Here is a 17,507-nt window from a genome sequence, read left to right on the forward strand (position 1 = left end):
CGGCTTGTAGAAAACAGGGTAATTAGATGGTTACGTCGTCTGTACTGTTGACATAGTGAAACTTGGGACTGTATGGAATAAAAACCTCAGAGCCTTTCTTTGACTCTGAGAATGCTGTGCTGTCTCTTCCCCTGTCCCTCCCAAGCCTCCATGGGACGGATGGTTGTTTCAAGTAACCATAGCATCATTTAGTGAGAAGAAAATTACCCCAGAAGAAAAGAATTGTGTTGAAGCAAACAAAGAAGTATGGTATAAGGTAATACTATCAAGACCCGAAATATGGGATCTAAGTGCTTTGGGTTCTAGAATCTGACTGAAGTCCAATACGTTGGAATTACCAGAAATGAAACAAAATATGCCCTTGTTTTTGTGTCAAACCATATTACCTGCAGTGTGTACAGAAAAACGTAAAGGATCTGAGGAAGAGACATTGTAGGAAAGTAAAACACTCAAGGTGATGTAACAGTTTTGGTGAGAGGACAAGCTGAAAACATTAGATTCTAGTCTGAAAAAGTTAAAGCCTGAGGATGGACATACCAGATTGTTCTCCAGAAAGCTACAGCCAGAAAAATAATGAGCTTGGAGTCCGTATCTTAGAATGCTGGAACTGGTACTGCTCCTTCAAGATGAAAGACAATTTTAAAAAAAACAGATGAAAGACGATGATAGTATTAGGAATAAGTAAATAAGTGGAAATGAAGTTGTTCGGCATTCAAATCCTAATAAATTTATGGCTTGCCATGTCTGTGTGTTTATTGGGAGAGGATTTAAATCAATATGGAACATCTATACTGGATTATGTAGGGGATTCAAGATGTTGAAAGTCTATTTCTAGCTTTTTGGTCATCCCCTAGCCATCCAGGGTCCCATCAGTGCTGTGTTCCCATGTATTCCTCAGAGCATGGGATCATTGATCCAGCTGAGTGAGGCATCGCTTAGATTCCCTCAGCTGTGACTCTGTGGTGACCCAGCTTGTGATCTGCAGAGCCTGTCCTTTGGCAGGTCCTTGAGTTAGAGTTTCAGGATTAGTCCTTAGAGTATTCTTCCATGTGGAATTTTGTTAATTCCTAAAACGTATATGAAGAGAACTTATTTTACCAGTTTAAAATGTCCATTTAATATTGTCATTAAAAAACAATCCTACCCCCACCTTGCTGCCACCAAAATCAGGTACTTCATGCTCTTTTAACTATTTCTCCTTTTGTATTTTTAATTACCTAAATAAAGGCAGAGGTCTTAAGAGCATGAGTTAAACCATAGGCTTATATATTTCAGTGTTTAGAGACAAGAAGCGCACACGAGGCTTATTTTAAAGGTGAATTAAATCATTTACATTCAGAATTTTTAACATGAAAATTCAACACAAAGGCTAGGTTTTTGTTCAACTTTACGTAAAATGGTGCCCACATTTATGTGCAGCAGAGAGAGGAAAGACGACTGGGGAGGGCAGACAGGCAAGCCCGCTTCTCTTGGCTACAGTGTTAAGAGTGCCATGTTTTTCTGAGTCCTTTTTGAGTGTTCATCACTTTCTTTGTTTAAACTCAGGCTTCTCATGGAAGAGTTGGTGAACTTCATTGAACGCGTGCCCAAGGCTCAGTCTGCCTCCTTGTGGAAGAACAAGGATATTCAGCGGTAAGCAGCGGGCCGTCTACTCCCCATGGCAGTAGAGCTGGGGGCTTTGCAGAACAGTCTCAATTGTTTTCGTATTTTCTGCTTAAACGTCTATACTGTTAGAATTAAGATTCCCCTTTCCCTGTGTTATGGAAGGGTTGTGTTTGATTCAACCGTCGTATTTGAGAGGCAACCATACCATATGCAAGGTAGTATGCTAGGTCCGGGAGTTTTTAAAAATAAGTAAAACAGTTGGCTGTCTCTTTGAGGTGCTGAGGGGTTAATGGGAAATCAGACAAACAGCTAAAGTACAGTCTTGGATGGCATGTTATTAATAGAGATGCTTGGTCACAATGCTGTAGGCACTCAGAAAATGAAGAATTTCTCTGCTTAGGGAACTGAGGAGGACATTCCTTAGCAGATGACAATTAAGGTGGGTCTCAGAGGAAGGAAAGGACTTTTCCTGATAGAAAGGGTCGTAAAGTGGGGTCCAGGCACAGCACCGTAGGATATAGTATATTAGGGAACAGTGAGAAGTTCAGGGTGGGTTAGAATTAGCTGAGTAAAGAGGTGAAAGGCAAAACCAGACAGGGACATTGGAGCAAGATAATGAAGTGTCTGCTGTGTCAAGATGGAACTTTTTATTATTGAGAGCGGGAAGCCCATCAGGGGAGGTTGACAAGGCGGTGAATGACGTGATCGCATATTTTTTTAGGGGAAGTAACCCTGGAAGCATAAGAGAGGATGGATGGGGGTGCAGAGATGGGGGCGGGAAGCCCAGCGGCAGAGCTGATTGAGAAACCCAGGCGAGAGAACAAAGGCCTGGGCTAAGGCTATAGATGACGAGGTGAAGTAAGTAGAAACGCAGTAGAGGAGGCGGGAGGCAGCTTGATTCTACTTCCACTCTCATATTTGATCGGCAGCAGAGGACACGAGTCAGCCCTAACATACTGCAGTTGGCCCAGCCCTGCCAACTGCTGCCCTCACCTCCCGGCACTGCAGCCCCAGCCGTCCAGGCCTGGCGTCCAGAGTCTGGAGTAAAAGCCCGTCTGTGACTTCTTAGGTAACCTGCATTCCTTACACTCCTACCCAAGTCCACTCTTCTCCAGCTACCTCGCCACTGGGTTCTCTTTCCCTCTAGGTCCGTGATTTGTTCGCCATCTATTTACCTAAACTTTAGAGTGTCTTGGCTTTTGTGGCATTCTTTCTACAAGGATATGAATATGTAGCTAGGAGAATATGCTGTGGTTTTTATACTGTAACTGTCTCAGAGTTTGAGCATGTGAGTCTCCTCCTTTATGCATTCCTTTTTGTACGTGTTATTTATTTTATTTAACTTGTGTAGCACTTGTTATGTGCCAGACACTCTTCTCTGTGTTTTATTTAATTCTCTTAGTTCTTTCACATTATCATTTTACAGAAGAGAAAACAGGCACAGAGAGGTTAAGTAACTTATTCAAGGTCAGCCAACTAGTGGGCGGTAGAATTTGGATTCAAACCCAGACAGCTGGGCTAGTCTGGTTCCAGAGTCCGTGCCCTTAACCCCTGTGCTGGGCCGCTTCTCAGCCATGTACAGGCTTCTCGCAGGCATGTGAGCCCCGTCTCACATGAGGGGAGAAGCAACATAACTGTGCATCTCCTGTGTTTTATGGATCTTCTTGTGTCTCTGTTTCCTTGACTGGGGATATGGTGTCTGTCTGGCTTCTCATTAGGAAACGCCTTCTGCACATGCACTTGTCTGAGTCTTCTCTGTACATGTGGATGGCTTCCTTGATCTGTCCGCCCACCCGCTTGGTACAGGTCCCCTCCCGTCCTCGTTGTGCATTCTTATTCTCAGCTCCCTTCCTCCTGCCCATTGCATACCTCCTTCCCCTTTTCTCCCTCTCCCATGTGCCCACTGGCCCACATTCACCTCACTTCTCTCCATCTCCCTCCTTAGAAACCTGAGGACTTTGTTTTCTTTCCCTGTGGAACATGTACACCTTGGCTTCCCTCACTTCCTCCTTTTAAATTTATACCCTTAAATATTCTGCCACAAATAATTTTGGCACACCAGAAATGATGTTCAAAGGTCACTGTTTCCTGAATCCCAAACCCTGGGCCAAGTCTTAAGGAAGTCCAAGTCCTTATTTTGCCTTTTTTTCTGTGACCTTGGGCAGAGTCCTTGGCAGTTTTCTTTGCTTCCCATTCTTTGTAAAATACAAGATAACTGGCTCACCAAAAAAAGGGCCATCATATATTAGGGAAAAAGGTGAATTGAACTTGAAGGAGCAGAGGACTAGGGAGGGGGCCAGAAAGTTATTTCCTGAGGTGCTTAGGGAATACAAAGGTGCTAGTTGAAATAAAACCTTGAATTTGCTGTCTCGCCACCTGGTGGGCAAAAATCAGAAGCTGTTGAGAGCTAAGTTGGTAGAGGAGCAAGTAGTTGGGCCAGTCAGAGACTATATTTCATTACTTCATGCAACCTGACCATAGTTCTGACCCTGGTCAAGCATTTTGTTTTGGCTTTTGAGTGTGAGATGAGCCATAGTTACTGATAGACAAAGAGAAGAGTCTAATTATTGGAAAGATTGTGCTGAGGTGTTAGACAAACCAAGAAAGCTGTGTCCTGTTTTTCTCATGGAGAGACTCAGCATAAATATTAGAAGTGGTAGAAAAATTTGAGGAGCTATTTTTTAATTGACATCAGATAAGAGAATTCTTTTGAAATATTCACCTAGAATTTAATCTTGGGCCAGAATACTAAAAGTGCTGCATTTGAACATTTATGCTGAAGGATTTACACCACTTTAAAAGTTCCCTCCGTCATGAGCTAGTTGATATCAAGTGTCCCAAGATACTGTGACATACTGTATTGAGAAGCACTGGGTTTTTTTGTTTGTTTGTTTGTTTTTGCTGTCTAGTACAGTGACTAAGTGATGTGGGCTTTATTTATTTATTTATTTTTTAATTCCTGCATTCTCCTTGTCCAGTTCCTATAAAATAGGGGTCACAAACTCAGATGCCTCCAGGGATGAGGAAGGGGTTTATAGGTAAGTACAGGAGTGAGGTGGGCTGCCAGGAATCGTGGACCAGTGACTACACCTCTCTAAAGGGGCAGCTGACACACAGCTTCAGCAGACTTTTGGCCGTATGGGAAAGTGAGCGCATCACTGCCAAATCTTCCCTTTTACTTTTTTTAAAGAAGCTCAAGATCTGGATGTTTTAAATGTGATTTTTTTTTCATCTTTAAAAAATGTTGGCTCTCACATTAAAGTAAAATTCTGTATGATCCAAGCAAAACACCTCCATGAGTTGGATTTGAGCCCCCAGGTTTTGACTTATACTTAAACCTTTTACAGGCAGTCTCTTGGTTAAATGTCAAGGATTAATGCATCTTAGTAGCTTAAGTTACTAATAAGACCAACTAAAAAAACAACGAATTAAAATCTTTCAGATTCATTGGTTTCTGACAAATTCCTTTAAATCACAGGAAGTTAGTTTGAATTAGCATTTGATTTAGTATTAGTATGTTTACCAAAAAAAAAAAAAATTATTCTTGCTTTTTGGCAGCTGCCTGACTCCCTGCCTCAGTCGACACTGCTCCCTGAGATTTATTTAGAAGTTAGCCATCCTTCTTCCTCATTTTGACATTGTAGCTTATACTTCTTGAAAAAGAGATTTTTGAAGGGTAGGAAAAGGAGAATCCCTTACAGTATAATTTTTGAGCCTCTGACGTTCCCATACGCACTTCAAAATTTAGGTGTTTTTTTTTTTAATTTTTATTTATTTATTTATCTACCTATGGCTGTGTTGGGTCTTCGCTTCTGTGCGAGGGCTTTCTCCAGTTGCGGCAAGTGGGGGCCACTCTTCATCGCGATGCGCGGGCCTCTCACCATCGCAGGCTCTCCCGTTGCGGAGCACAGGCTGCAGACGCGCAGGCTCAGTAATTGTGGCTCACGGGCCCAGCCGCTCCGCGGCACGTGGGATCTTCCCAGACCAGGGCTCGAACCCGTGTCCCCTGCACCGGCAGGCAGACTCAACCACTGCGCCACCAGGGAAGCCCAAAATTTAGGTTTTTAATGGGAAAATTTAAAGCACAATATTCCACTGAAGAAACTTACTCAGTCTCTAGTATTTTTAATATAAGGGTAGCATTTTTGTATAAGACTAGAAATTTACAATTATAATTAAGAATAAATCATTACAGGGTATTGTCATAATCATCTGACAAGCATTAAGGAGTTATGCATTAATATATTCCTGGCTGAAATGTTATGGCAGTTTTCAGTACTCAGAGCTTAAAATGTGGGTTTATATCTTTTAGAAGACATAAAATTTTTTTAAAAAGCATATTGTACTTGAAGTTCCTCTGCTCTGACACTCCTTGGGTATTTATAGAGGAATTTATCAGGTCTAACTATGTAGGAGGAAGAAAATTAAAGCTATGGGCTTGGAGGTCAGATAGACTGGTGTTTGAGTTCCTTCCAGATCTGCTTCTTAGCTGCAGAAGTTTATTTCTTCTAGGCTCTGTTTCCTCGTTTATAAAATAGGAATAATATTAGCAACTTCACAAGGTTGTTGTGAGGACTAAATGAGTAATACAAGTAAAGTCCTTAAAACAGTGCCAGGCACACAGTAGGTGCTCAGTAAACACCAACAACCTTTCTCCCTTTAATGATACACTTGGCTCACATAACCCCCTTTCAGTAACCAGCACACGTCTGCCTTCCACAGCCTTATTTATCTTTCAATGCTACCTTTCCTGATGAGAGCAAAGTAGTATAGTAGAAGGAAGATTGTTTTCCTAATCCCACTGTTGCCTCTAGTTAGCAGTGTCATTCAGATTCTAGGACTCAGTCTTCTTTTCTGTAAAATAGGAGAATTGAATTAAACTATCTCTAAGTTTGCTTATGTTATAGTTTTTAAAGATGCCCTTAAGCAGGTGCTCAGAGAGTGGCAGTACTTTGATGGAGTCGTCACAACTTGGCAGTTCTTCAGCTTTGCAGTTCCAGAAATTTAATCATTTCATTTCACTCAGAGTTGATTAGCCTCTGAAGAGTGGTTTGGGCTAACTAAACTCCCAGGATACTGACTAAGAAACAAAAATCCCATTTAATTACTTTATCCTGAGATATCTGCGTAGCTCCAGAACTAGGGTGGTTCATCTGTCTAGGACTCGCTGTTCTGGGCAGCAAGTCCACTTAAAGAGATCAAGTTATAGGTAAGAGGTTTTTGATGAGCATGAAATTAAAGCAGAGATGGTTTAGGCCCTCTCAAGAATTGTTTCTATCATGCTTCAGTAGCCTAAGCAATTGCCTTTGTACTTTGGAGAGAGAAATTGATCTAAAACAAAAAAACAGGGATTATAATCTGGTTTCAGTTTAATATTGAGAAGTGCTTGATTTTCAGGCTTTACTTTTGGTAAATTCCATAAAGATCACTCTGCTAGCCCATCTCCACCCCACCCCACTCACATGTATAGTAAGCACACTTCACTGTAATGAGAGGAAAGAAACTTTTCTGCTTCTTGTATTCTTTGTATTCTGCTCTTATATTTATTTTGTTCAGTCATTCATTCATCAAACACTTAGAAAAAGCCCAACCAGTGTTTTATTTATAAGCTTTTAAGTGGTCCCTGTGGACCTAAAAGTCCTGCTCTTTTAAGAAAACACATGATGTTGTGCTGGTAGGATGGAAGAAGAGACAGCAGAGCTCTGGCGTGATGTCAAGCCCTGGGAAAAAAGTTTATTAAGCACTCAAGTGTGATAAGAACAAAATAAAAAAATGAAATCTTTTAGAAAGTACTTATTAAGCATTTAGACTCTGAGAACTTGACTTTGATAAATTGGAAAGCCAGAAAAAACAGAACTAGTTCCCACTGGGTTTCCTTATCCGACTTATCCCTAATCAGCCAATAATCCTAATGGCTTTGAATGGCTCTGTAAATGCCTCTTTAATTATGGCCTCAAGCATAAGGAGAGTTTTAGGGAAAGCTGAGTTAGACAAGATGTTAGGAGATAGAAGGAAGTAATGAGGAAGTGACTAAATATCTCAAAAGAGTAAAAAAGGTGTTAGCGAAAGAAATTTGGGGGTATAAATAGGAAATTTAGAGGACTTCAGTCTCATTTGTTCATTAACTACCAAGTGCCTGGCATTATAAGTTTTCAGGGAAATTCCCCCAAAAGTTTAAGGCATAGTCCTTGTACCCAAGGAGCTTGTTGAGCAGAGATTACGTACTAAGTGGCAAGACTCAAGCTTGGTTTGGCAGGTTAAGCAGGGTTTGAATGAGGGAAGAGATCGTTCCAAGATAAGAGAACATTGTGGGCAAAAACATAGCAACATGGCATGATTGAGAGGGGACTGGCTTGGTTAAAATCAGCCAGTGCACACCAGGAAGGAGAGAAAAGCATTGAAAGCTAACCTTGTACAAAAGAATATTGAAAGTTTGTTCTTTTGGAAAAGCCAACAATACATTTGACTAATTCCTAGTTTAAATCTTTTGTCTAGCTGATAGAAAACTTACCAAAATTGTTTGTGAAAACATAGTCACCAAACCTATGCGATAAAGGAAACCTCTAAACATTTCCAAAGAGAGAAATGACAAATAATTAGTTTTAGATCTGAAAGCAGTATAGTCAGTATATAAGGTACCAGAATAAGATACCCAAAGAATTTAAGCATAGACTGAAGGGGAGGAATTCATAGGCACTGAATATCATAGATATATAATGTTAATAATATATATTATATATACACATATGTGTGTGTGTGTAATTTCTCATTTGCTGTGGTCTTCAACAGTTTTTGAAGGAAACATTTTACCCTCAGTTTAGATACATGAAGGGAAAAAAGAGGGTAGGTAAATTATTGAATATTGCAACTAAAGCAACTAAATTAGGTATGAAGACCAACCTTCTACAGATGTTCTGTACAATTAGAGTTTGTGAAAATGTCATTGATGAGACCTGAGAAAAGCCCAGGCTGAGTTGAGGTATTAAAACACTGCCTCTGTACTAGAACATGGCCCAGAACACTTCCTAACTTATTAGTAATTCTGGGTCTCCCACCAGGCTGCCCTTATCTCAGGCTCCACCGGGAGGACCCCCTTCTTGGCTCACTCATGCGGTGGTTGGCAGGATTCAGTTCCTCAGGGGTGGTGGGTAGCTGAAGCCTCCCTCAGGTCCCTGTCGCATGGGCATCTCCTCAGAGCGTCTCACCACATGGCAGCTGGTTTCATCAGAGTGAACAAGAGGGCAAGAGAGAGACTGTGGACGAGCAGGAAGTCTCGGTCTTCTGTAACCTAATCTTGGAAGTGACATCTTGTCACTTTTGTCACAGTCTCTTCACTAGAAGCAAGCCGGTTGGTCCAGCCCACATTTAGTGGGAGGAGCCCACGCAAGGGTGTGAATATGGGAGGCGGGGAGCCTGGGGAACCCTGTCAGAAGCTGCCTGCCACCGAACCCTAAGCTGAGCAGGCCAGACTTGACACCAGAGTCATTGGGACCTGCTTGGCCTTCCTCTTCCGGCTCACCGGTCTGTTGCTCCCTGGCGTTTTTACCACCTCGGCGCACACTTACTGGTGCCCTTCAGATAAAACAGACATATGGATCAGCGGAACAGAATAGAGAGCCCGGAAATGAACCCACACACCTACGGCCAGTTAAAGAACGTGGGTCTAATCTAGCTGGTGTGCAACTTATTAGCTCAGCCTCGAGCCAGAGGTGTCTCAGTTGCAGGGCCTTGGCAGAGCTAAGGGCAATTAAAACAAATCCAACTGAGATGAAAGATGTGGTTGGGCTGCATTGTTATTCACCACCCTCCCCACTCCAGCCACTCCCATGCTAGCCTTCCAGCTCTGGTGTAAAGTTAAGAAACGCTTCTGCTCCTCTCCAGCCCAGGGTAAGAAGTCTTTATTTTTCGTGAGGGGCAGTCCTAGGAAGCCCAAGCCATGGGGCTCCCTGATCTGGAGGAATTTAAAGGAGGAGCTAAAGCAGGGGAGTAATTTGGGTTCTTCCTTCAGCCCCTCTAGAGCAGTGCCTGGGCCACTCAAGTTCAGAGTCATTGCTGCTCATCAGAGTAAATCACCTTGGGTGATTTCAGCACAGTCACCTGTACTGAAGTCCACTACAGTATTGTTGGAAAATGCATGTTCTGAGGCCACGATGGCTGTGTATATTGGAGACGGTTGGAGACAGTCCTTACTCAGCATCTGTTCTGTGCCAGACGCTTACGTGCATTGTATCATTTATCCCTCACAGAACAGCTCTAAAAGGAAGTGATACTCTCCCTGTTTTACAAACGAGGAGACCGGCTCAGAGATGAAGAGGCAGTGCTGAGATTTAAATCTAGACAAGTCTGCAAACCCTCCGCTTTCCCCATAATGTGCCTCTGAGAGGAACCTCTCCTTCCTCAGAGTGGGTGGCAGAGAGTTGCCGGCGTGCGGAAGGAGAGCGAAGCAGTAGCAGCGGCCCCTGCCAGTAACCTCCTCCAAAGAGAGCTTCTGTGCCACTTCCCTGGCTCTGAGACTCAGGCCATCTTCCCAAAGAGCACAAACGATGTGTACCTGGCCTAGACGAGTATCTCAAGACCTGAGAAAAGGTGACAGGTGGTCTAGATTTTAAAGCAGGAGTGTTGTCCACACAAAATATGACGAAGAGGACGGTGGAATGTTACAGGCTGGAGGGAGCCTGGCGCCGCGAGAGCTGTTTATACCTCAGTATATAGAATGTAGGCTGAGGCAGGACCTCGATAAAGAAGGCCTTATAAAGTCATGCTAGGAGTCTTGGATTTTATCCTGAATGGAATGGTGCACTGTTAAAGTGGAGGAGGGGAGTGTGTGTGTGTGTATATATGTGTAGATTTGCATTTTCATTATATCCTTTAGGCCCTTCTGGGAGTGAAGGCAAGTCTGCAGGCAAGGATGACTCATGGCTTTCCACATCTCTTTTATTGCTTTGTACTGTTGTAAAATTTTTCTTAGACTTAAGTTCCTTGTGAGCACAGGCTTTTATGTTGTACCTGTTAAATCCCTTACAGGACTTAGATGCTGTGGCCATAGTCCGGGCTAAGTAAATATTTATTGACTAAATATTGTAAAACCTAAAGCAATTCACTACACCTGGGACAGATAAGTGAAATAAGAAAATCCTCAGATAAGTGAAATAAGAGAATCTTCACCTGTTTATGCCGAAGGTAAAGAGAAGAGTCATTGATACTTTGTTGCTGCAGAAACAAAGGTGAAGAGAATTGGAACATCATGATCTGTGTGCTATTTTGGCTAAATCTCTATTCCATGTTTATGACCAGGAACATGCAATTCACTGGCCATACAACATTGTTACGATTTTTTTCTTCTTCTTGCACAACTCTTTGTTTTCCCTTGAGTTAGTAATTTTATCTTGTTTGCTTATTTGCTTAGTTTCCTGTGTACATATTACTACTTTATCTCTAATCCCTCCTGCATTTGTCTAAGTCTCTCCTCAGTATGTTCAAACTCGATGGGTGGTCTAACAATTTTACCTTCTTGAAAAGTCGTCTCCCAGAGCCTTCACTCTTCCCCTGCCTGGTGTCAGCTGCTCTTGGGCCTATTGCATGGCATTCAGTTTAGGACTTTCTCCACTATGATCCTGAAGATTTCTTTGCCTCTTTCTTCTCTTAGAAGCTCTGTTTTCTGGGCCTTTCTTTTTTTTTGTTTACGCCTTCATTTTACAGGACACATCCTCCAACAACTCCCTGAGAAAGAGCGCATGGGAGGTAAATTGTCTGAGACCCTGCACGTCTAAAATATCTTCATTCTACTCTCACGCTCTGATGGAAATGTGAGTTAGATGTAGTTTTCTCATAGAATTTTTTTTTTTTTTTTTTTTTTTTTTTTTTTTTAGAAATCAGGCTGTGGGTTTTTTTTTTTTTTTTTAATGAGGATCTTGAATCAGATGCGTATGTTTGATTGATTGATTGATTGATTGATTGATTGATTTTGGCTGTGTTGCGTCTTCGTTTCTGTGCGAGGGCTTTCTCCAGTTGTGGCAAGCGGGGGCCACTCTTCATCGCGATGTGCGGGCCTCTTTCGTTGCGGAGCACAGGCTCCAAACGCGCAGGCTCAGCAGTTGTGGCTCACGGGCCCAGCCGCTCCGCGGCATGTGGGATCTTCCCAGGCCAGGGCTCGAACCCGTGTCCCCTGCATTAGCAGGCAGACTCTCAACCACTGCGCCACCAGGGAAGCCCTCTCATAGAATTTTGAAAGCATTGCTCTATTTTTTTCTGTCTTCCAGAAATGCTGTTGAAAGGTCCAATGCTATTGAGTCTGGGTCTTCAATATGTATCCTGTTTATCTCTCTGTGGACTTTTAGAATCTCCTCCTGTTCTTAAAGTTTATGATGATGTGTCAAACCTAAAGACAGTTTACATTCATGTGTTGAGCTTAGTGGGCCCTTTCAATCTAGAACAGTGGTGGCAACTATGGCCAAGTCTCTGTTTTATGGCCACATCTGGCCTGCCACTGTTTCTATAAATAAAGTTTTATTGGCACACAGCCAAAGATTTGTCTGTTTTCTTTATAATGTAAATATTTTCCCAGAATATATCTGGTGTTAATTCTTCTGGGTCAGTATGTTCAGGTATGCAATGTGTTCTTTCAGTGTATAGTTTCTTTTTATTTTGCAGTTATGGTTTTTATTATTCTGTTCCCTTGCTTGGATTTCTGTAAGGAGCTCCTGTTATCTGTATGTTGTATCTTCCTTGCCTCTCTTCAACACTTGTCATTTTTTTCAAATTCTTTTTATCTCTTTATTTCTTTTTAGTGTTGAATTTTTTCTTCCAATATTTTACTGAACGGCATTATCTGTTGTGTTTATCCACTCTTGTGTTTCTATTAGTTTAATCTTCATCTGTGAATTCTTATTAAGTTTCTAGTTCTTTATTGAGTTCTGTTTCCTCATTTTTAAGCTCTCCTGATTCTTCATTTTTGTGGGTCTTTTGTGCCTTGTATAATTTTTTAATGTTTTTAGCTTATTTTGAAATTTTGATGTTTTGTTGGTATGTTTTCATTGTCTGTATGGTATCATATTTTTATTCCAAGAGCTCTTTTTTTTTTTTTTTTACATCTTTATTGGAGTATAATTGCTTTACCATGGTGTGTTAGTTTCTGCTTTATAACAAAGTGAATCAGTTATACATATACATATGTTCCCATATCTCTTCCCTCTTGCATCTCCCTCCCTCCCCCCCTCCCTATCCCAGCCCCCCTCCCTATCCCACCCCTCTAGGTGGTCACAGAGCACCAAGCTGATCTCTCTGTGCTATGCGGCTGCTTCCCACTAGCTATCTATTTTACGTTTGGTAGTGTATATATGTCCATGCCACTCTCTCACTTTGTCACAGCTTACCCTTCCCCCTCCCCCTCCCCATGCAAGAGCTCTTTTTATTCTCTTAATGCCTCCCCCACTTTTTAGTAGAAGTCTCCTCTCATTTCTTAGATATACTATCTTAGTTATCTCTCCAAGGAGAATAATGACTGTTATATTCTATCTACCTAATTTATTTCCTCTCCCCCTTCCTCCATTTGTTTTAGCCTTTATCATTTTAGAGACTTTACTCAAATGCATGGTAATCCTGGGTTATTGGTTCATGTTTAAGAGTTAGACAGAAAAAAAAAACCTGATGAGAAAGTCTGTGTGCCATAAGTAGGTCTTGTTGAATTCTAGACTTAACAGGATACACTACACTGTAGCATAATCTGGTTCGGCAATTTCATGGTGAAACCCCTGGTGTGAGTATCTTTTTGTTGAGTTTTTTCTTTGGTGCCGGTCGTATTTTTCAGAGAAGCTTCTTCCAGTCTCCTACCCTGCAGGGTATAAGCCTAACTGAAGGTGTTCTGATCTGAGGAGAAGAAAATTGTTACTCAGGATGTAAACTTTTGCTTAAGGTGGCTGCCTCTAATTGTCAGTGGTTTCTCCTAGTCCAGACTCTCATTTTTATTCTCTCCAGAGAACAATCTGGTGACGTGCCTGGGAGGGGAAGGGTCAATTGCCGAGCTATATGGAATAGGTGAAGAGCACTGGAAGGTTCTATTTCTTAATCAGTTTTTTCTAGGAGTTTTCTTGTGTTTAGGCTCACCTTCAATCTCACTTCAAGACATACTTATTGTTTCCAATTGCTGAGCTTTTTGTGGGTTTGCAGTATAAATTAAGTCACTTGAATTGAAGTTTCCTGGGTCTGCTAAGTCAGTTATCGTTTGTCTTTTTCCTTTCCACTTTCGAAAATGCTGTTGCTATTCTCTCTTCTCTCATCTCTCTGTCTGAAGTGGTGTGTGTGTGTGTGTGTGTGTGTGTGTGTGAGAAGCCCTTTACTGTTGTTCAGTGATAGTTTAGGAGACAGCACAGAGCTAACGTACAGGTTCAGTTCTCCGGAAGGCCCTTCACCTGTACTGTACAGAGAATCTCAGAGAAGTCACTCTTCAGGCCTATTCTTGATTGTGTTCGAGCAAATGATAACATGTTTTTCTAATGACACGTTTTTGTTTGTTTGTTTTAATGGATGCTCCTGATGCTGGTCTGGAAGGTTGCAAAATGGTTTTTTTTCTCTTTTCTATATTTACATGAAAATAATTCATGCTTCATGCTAAATACATTGTTTACCTTAAAAGAACTTTATTTTTGAATTAAAAAAGTTTGTGTTTTTGTGCTTTTTTTTCTTTTTTCAAAGCAATTCCATGCATCGTGGATCAGAAATTTCTGCTGGCTACACTGGCTGAATGTGGAAATCATTGATTTTCACAAAGATGAATCCTGACTGACATTAATTGCAAACTCCATTTTGAGGGCAGTATAGGAATTTTTTTTCCTTTCTTTTTTTCCATGTTTTACTTTAGTTTGTCCATCAATGTGCCTTTCATCTTTTAAAAATACACTGCAATGCTAATGGCAGGTTCTGTAGCTTCCTGTTTTGTTTTGTTTTCACTTGGATCAAATGGTTTTGACAGAAAAAGATTTGGACCACTATTTCCTTCATTAACAGCTATTGTAATTTCGTGGAACTTGATTTTCACTTGGGCAGTTAAGAAGACAACGCTTGTTTTTTGCATCAGTTTTTCTCTCTCTCTCTCTCTCTCTCTCGTGTGTGTGTGTGTGTATGTGTGTGTGTGTGCACACGCATGTGCAGGACCAACCTTCAGGCTTATGGCTTGTGGAACCTTCTCTTCATTTAATGTAAAACAGAATTCAGTGATTAACAACATCACTAAAAACTGACCCAGTTTCTTCTCATGAGTCACTGACACCTGTTGAACATGAATGGTCCAGTGTCCACCCCAGAAGACGCTACTAGGCTTCACAGTTAAGAAGCACAGAGGACTGGTGACTGCCCCCCCACCCCCGCATCGCATGCTTGGGGCAATGCCAGGGGTTTTCCTGGCACAATTTGATGCCCAGTGCCGCGAGCTTGGGTCTGCTCCTAGCGGGACCAGGAGTCCTTCCTTCTCCTCAGTTGCTTTATGTGCATTCACTCAGCGAACACAACTGGGTGCACATCCTGACCTTTTTTTGTTTTGTTTTGTTTTTGTTTTTTTTTAATTTTTATTTATTTATTTATGGCTGTGTTGGGTCTTCGTTTCTGTGCAAGGGCTTTCTCCAGTTGCGGCAAGTGGGGGCCACTCTTCATCGCGGTGCGCGGGCCTCTCATCATCGCGGCCTCTTGTTGCGGAGCACAGGCTCCAGACGCACAGGCTCAGCAATTATGGCTCACAGGCCCAGCTGCTCCGCGGCATGTGGGATCTTCCCAGACCAGGGCTCGAACCCGTGTCCCCTGCATTGGCAGGCAGATTCTCAACCACTGCGCCACCAGGGAAGCCCCCATCCTGACCTTTTTAACCTAAAGGTTGGGCCTGATCGATGGTTACTTTGCACACGTGCCTTCTAAGTGCCGGATGCGTATCCCCGTGGCATTATCGTTGCTGTCCCTGTGGATTCAGCCACGGGTTTCTGACAAGCTGGAGGATGCAATGGTAATTTTGGCTTTTTCGGTTTTGTCTTCAGATAATGAAAAGCTTTTGTAAAACAGCTGAGTGTCAATATGAGTTCTATGGCTTCAATCTCCTTTAAACATAAAATTCTTAAGGGTCCAAAACAAAGGAGGGGGGCAAATTAAAAAAAAAAAAAAAAGAAAGAAAACCAAACCAAAAAAAAAAAAGAAAAAAGAAAAAAATAATAAATTGCTGATATTGCCACAAATCATTGGAGATCTCCTGACATGCTGAAACCAAATGGCTGTAAGTTCAAAACAAATCAGTGACTTGTTTTTAATTTTTCGTGGTTTCCTTTTGTTCTTTCTGCCCCTTTGCCGTCAGATTGGTGATGTTATTCACACAGGACCTAATCCCCGCCAAGTGCAGGATTGACCCCGCCGCCTCTTTCATCTCCTCGTCATCGCTCTTGGGGGGCTTTTCCGTGCATCTCTTTGAGGGGCAGCATGTCGCTGGGGACCTTCCTCGCCTTGGCAAAGTGCTGGCGCTTCTTGTGCTGGGACACATAGATGCTGTCCCCCAGAGCACCCGTGGCCTCCTTCGGGCTGCGTTTCCTGTCATCCTCCTCCGTCTGGCTGTGGCTCTCGTGGCTCTGGAAGCTGCCCTCGCTGCCATCCTGGCTCCCCTTGGTGGCCAGCTCGTCGTGGTCGTTGGCCAAGGAGGAGGAGACGGAGTCGCTGGCGGGCGCGGTGCTCCTGGCACTCAAGGACTTGGCACTGCTGTAGTTGTCATCCTCCTTGGGTCTCCACTGACCACCGGGGAGCCGCACGACGGCTCGCTCTCAGTCCGCATCCGGCAGCTGGTGAGGCCATTCTTCACGGCTGCTGTCATTCCAGTGGGAGTGATTGGCAAAGGCCGGACTCCAGGAAAGAGGCCTCGGCTCTGAACCCGCGTTCCGTTTTGTATCACTCTTGGAGGAACTGCTTGTATCTCGGGGAGTATTCAGAAGCATCATGGCACTGGCAGCATCAACGTCAGGATCTTGTAGAAAGGCTCCATTTCTCTTAAAGAAGGTGCTGCCTGGCCAGAGGGGTGGACCTGATGTGCTTTGTTATGCCTGAGGAGAGGCGGGAGGTGTATTGAACACATTCCAGTGTGGGTGATAAGGTGTCTTTTTCAAAGCCTGAATTAGACTTTGTCTATACTCTGGGTCTATGCACCACAATGACCCTTTCCTGATACTCTTGACTCCTCTCTTTGTCCACTTTCTTAAAACACTTATTCAAGGACAAATTATGTCTCACTGAGTTTTTCCACCCAGTAGGTGTGTTTGCAAAATACGGAAAATGTTCCAAGATCCAGTTGTAGATATCCTTTCCCGGCAGGTGCTTGGTTGGAGAGTCCTCGATGGCCATAAATATGAGGCAGCTGAAGGAGTAGGGGGGCTTGCAGTTGGGGTTCTGCCTGGCATCGTAGGGCATATCGGAATGGGCAGGGGATGGGGGCGTGTCATCGTCCAGGTCCTGGACGGGGCTGACGCTCTGCAGGACTGAGTCCCCAAAGCTCTTCAGCAGGTTCTTGCTCTCATGCAGCCAGTTCAGGTTGGTCAGCTCTTCATCTTCCATGGCCCCCTCTTCTAATCGGATGTCAGGCAGAGAAAAGTCGAGGTCATCATCTTCCTGAAGGGCCTTGGAGAAACCGCTGCCCCAGTAACACTGACTCAGCCCACTGGAGACACTAATTCCTGAGCTTTCTGGTTTCTCACTGGGAGGCATGACTGGACCCATTTATGTGAAGGCTCCTGGCCGGAGCGGGGCACGGGGGCTCCGGGGCACTACTGCCCTTCAGCGGGAGCCGACAGACTTTCGCAGCCGCCCAGTGGGCATCGCTTGGTGGACCGGCTAAGGACGCGAGGGGCGGGCGCAGGCGGCAGGGGCGCAGGGGTCACAGCGCGGCA

General features: G+C 43.2%; 1 protein-coding gene and 1 pseudogene across 1 annotated transcript in view; one reads left to right on the forward strand and one right to left on the reverse strand.

Moving 5' to 3' along the window:
• Nucleotides 1-17,507, forward strand: part of INTS9 (integrator complex subunit 9) — a 116,728-nt gene that overhangs the window by 53,208 nt on the left and 46,013 nt on the right. Inside the window, exon 6 of the mRNA XM_007192715.2 lies at nt 1,546-1,632. Within this exon, the coding sequence (XP_007192777.1) occupies nt 1,546-1,632 (87 nt within the window). The remainder of the gene's footprint in view (nt 1-1,545; nt 1,633-17,507) is intronic.
• LOC103008699 (forkhead box protein N3-like) lies at nt 15,856-17,337 on the reverse strand (annotated as a pseudogene).

Source organism: Balaenoptera acutorostrata, chromosome 6 (genome assembly GCF_949987535.1).
Source record: "Balaenoptera acutorostrata chromosome 6, mBalAcu1.1, whole genome shotgun sequence".
Taxonomy (NCBI): domain Eukaryota; kingdom Metazoa; phylum Chordata; class Mammalia; order Artiodactyla; family Balaenopteridae; genus Balaenoptera; species Balaenoptera acutorostrata.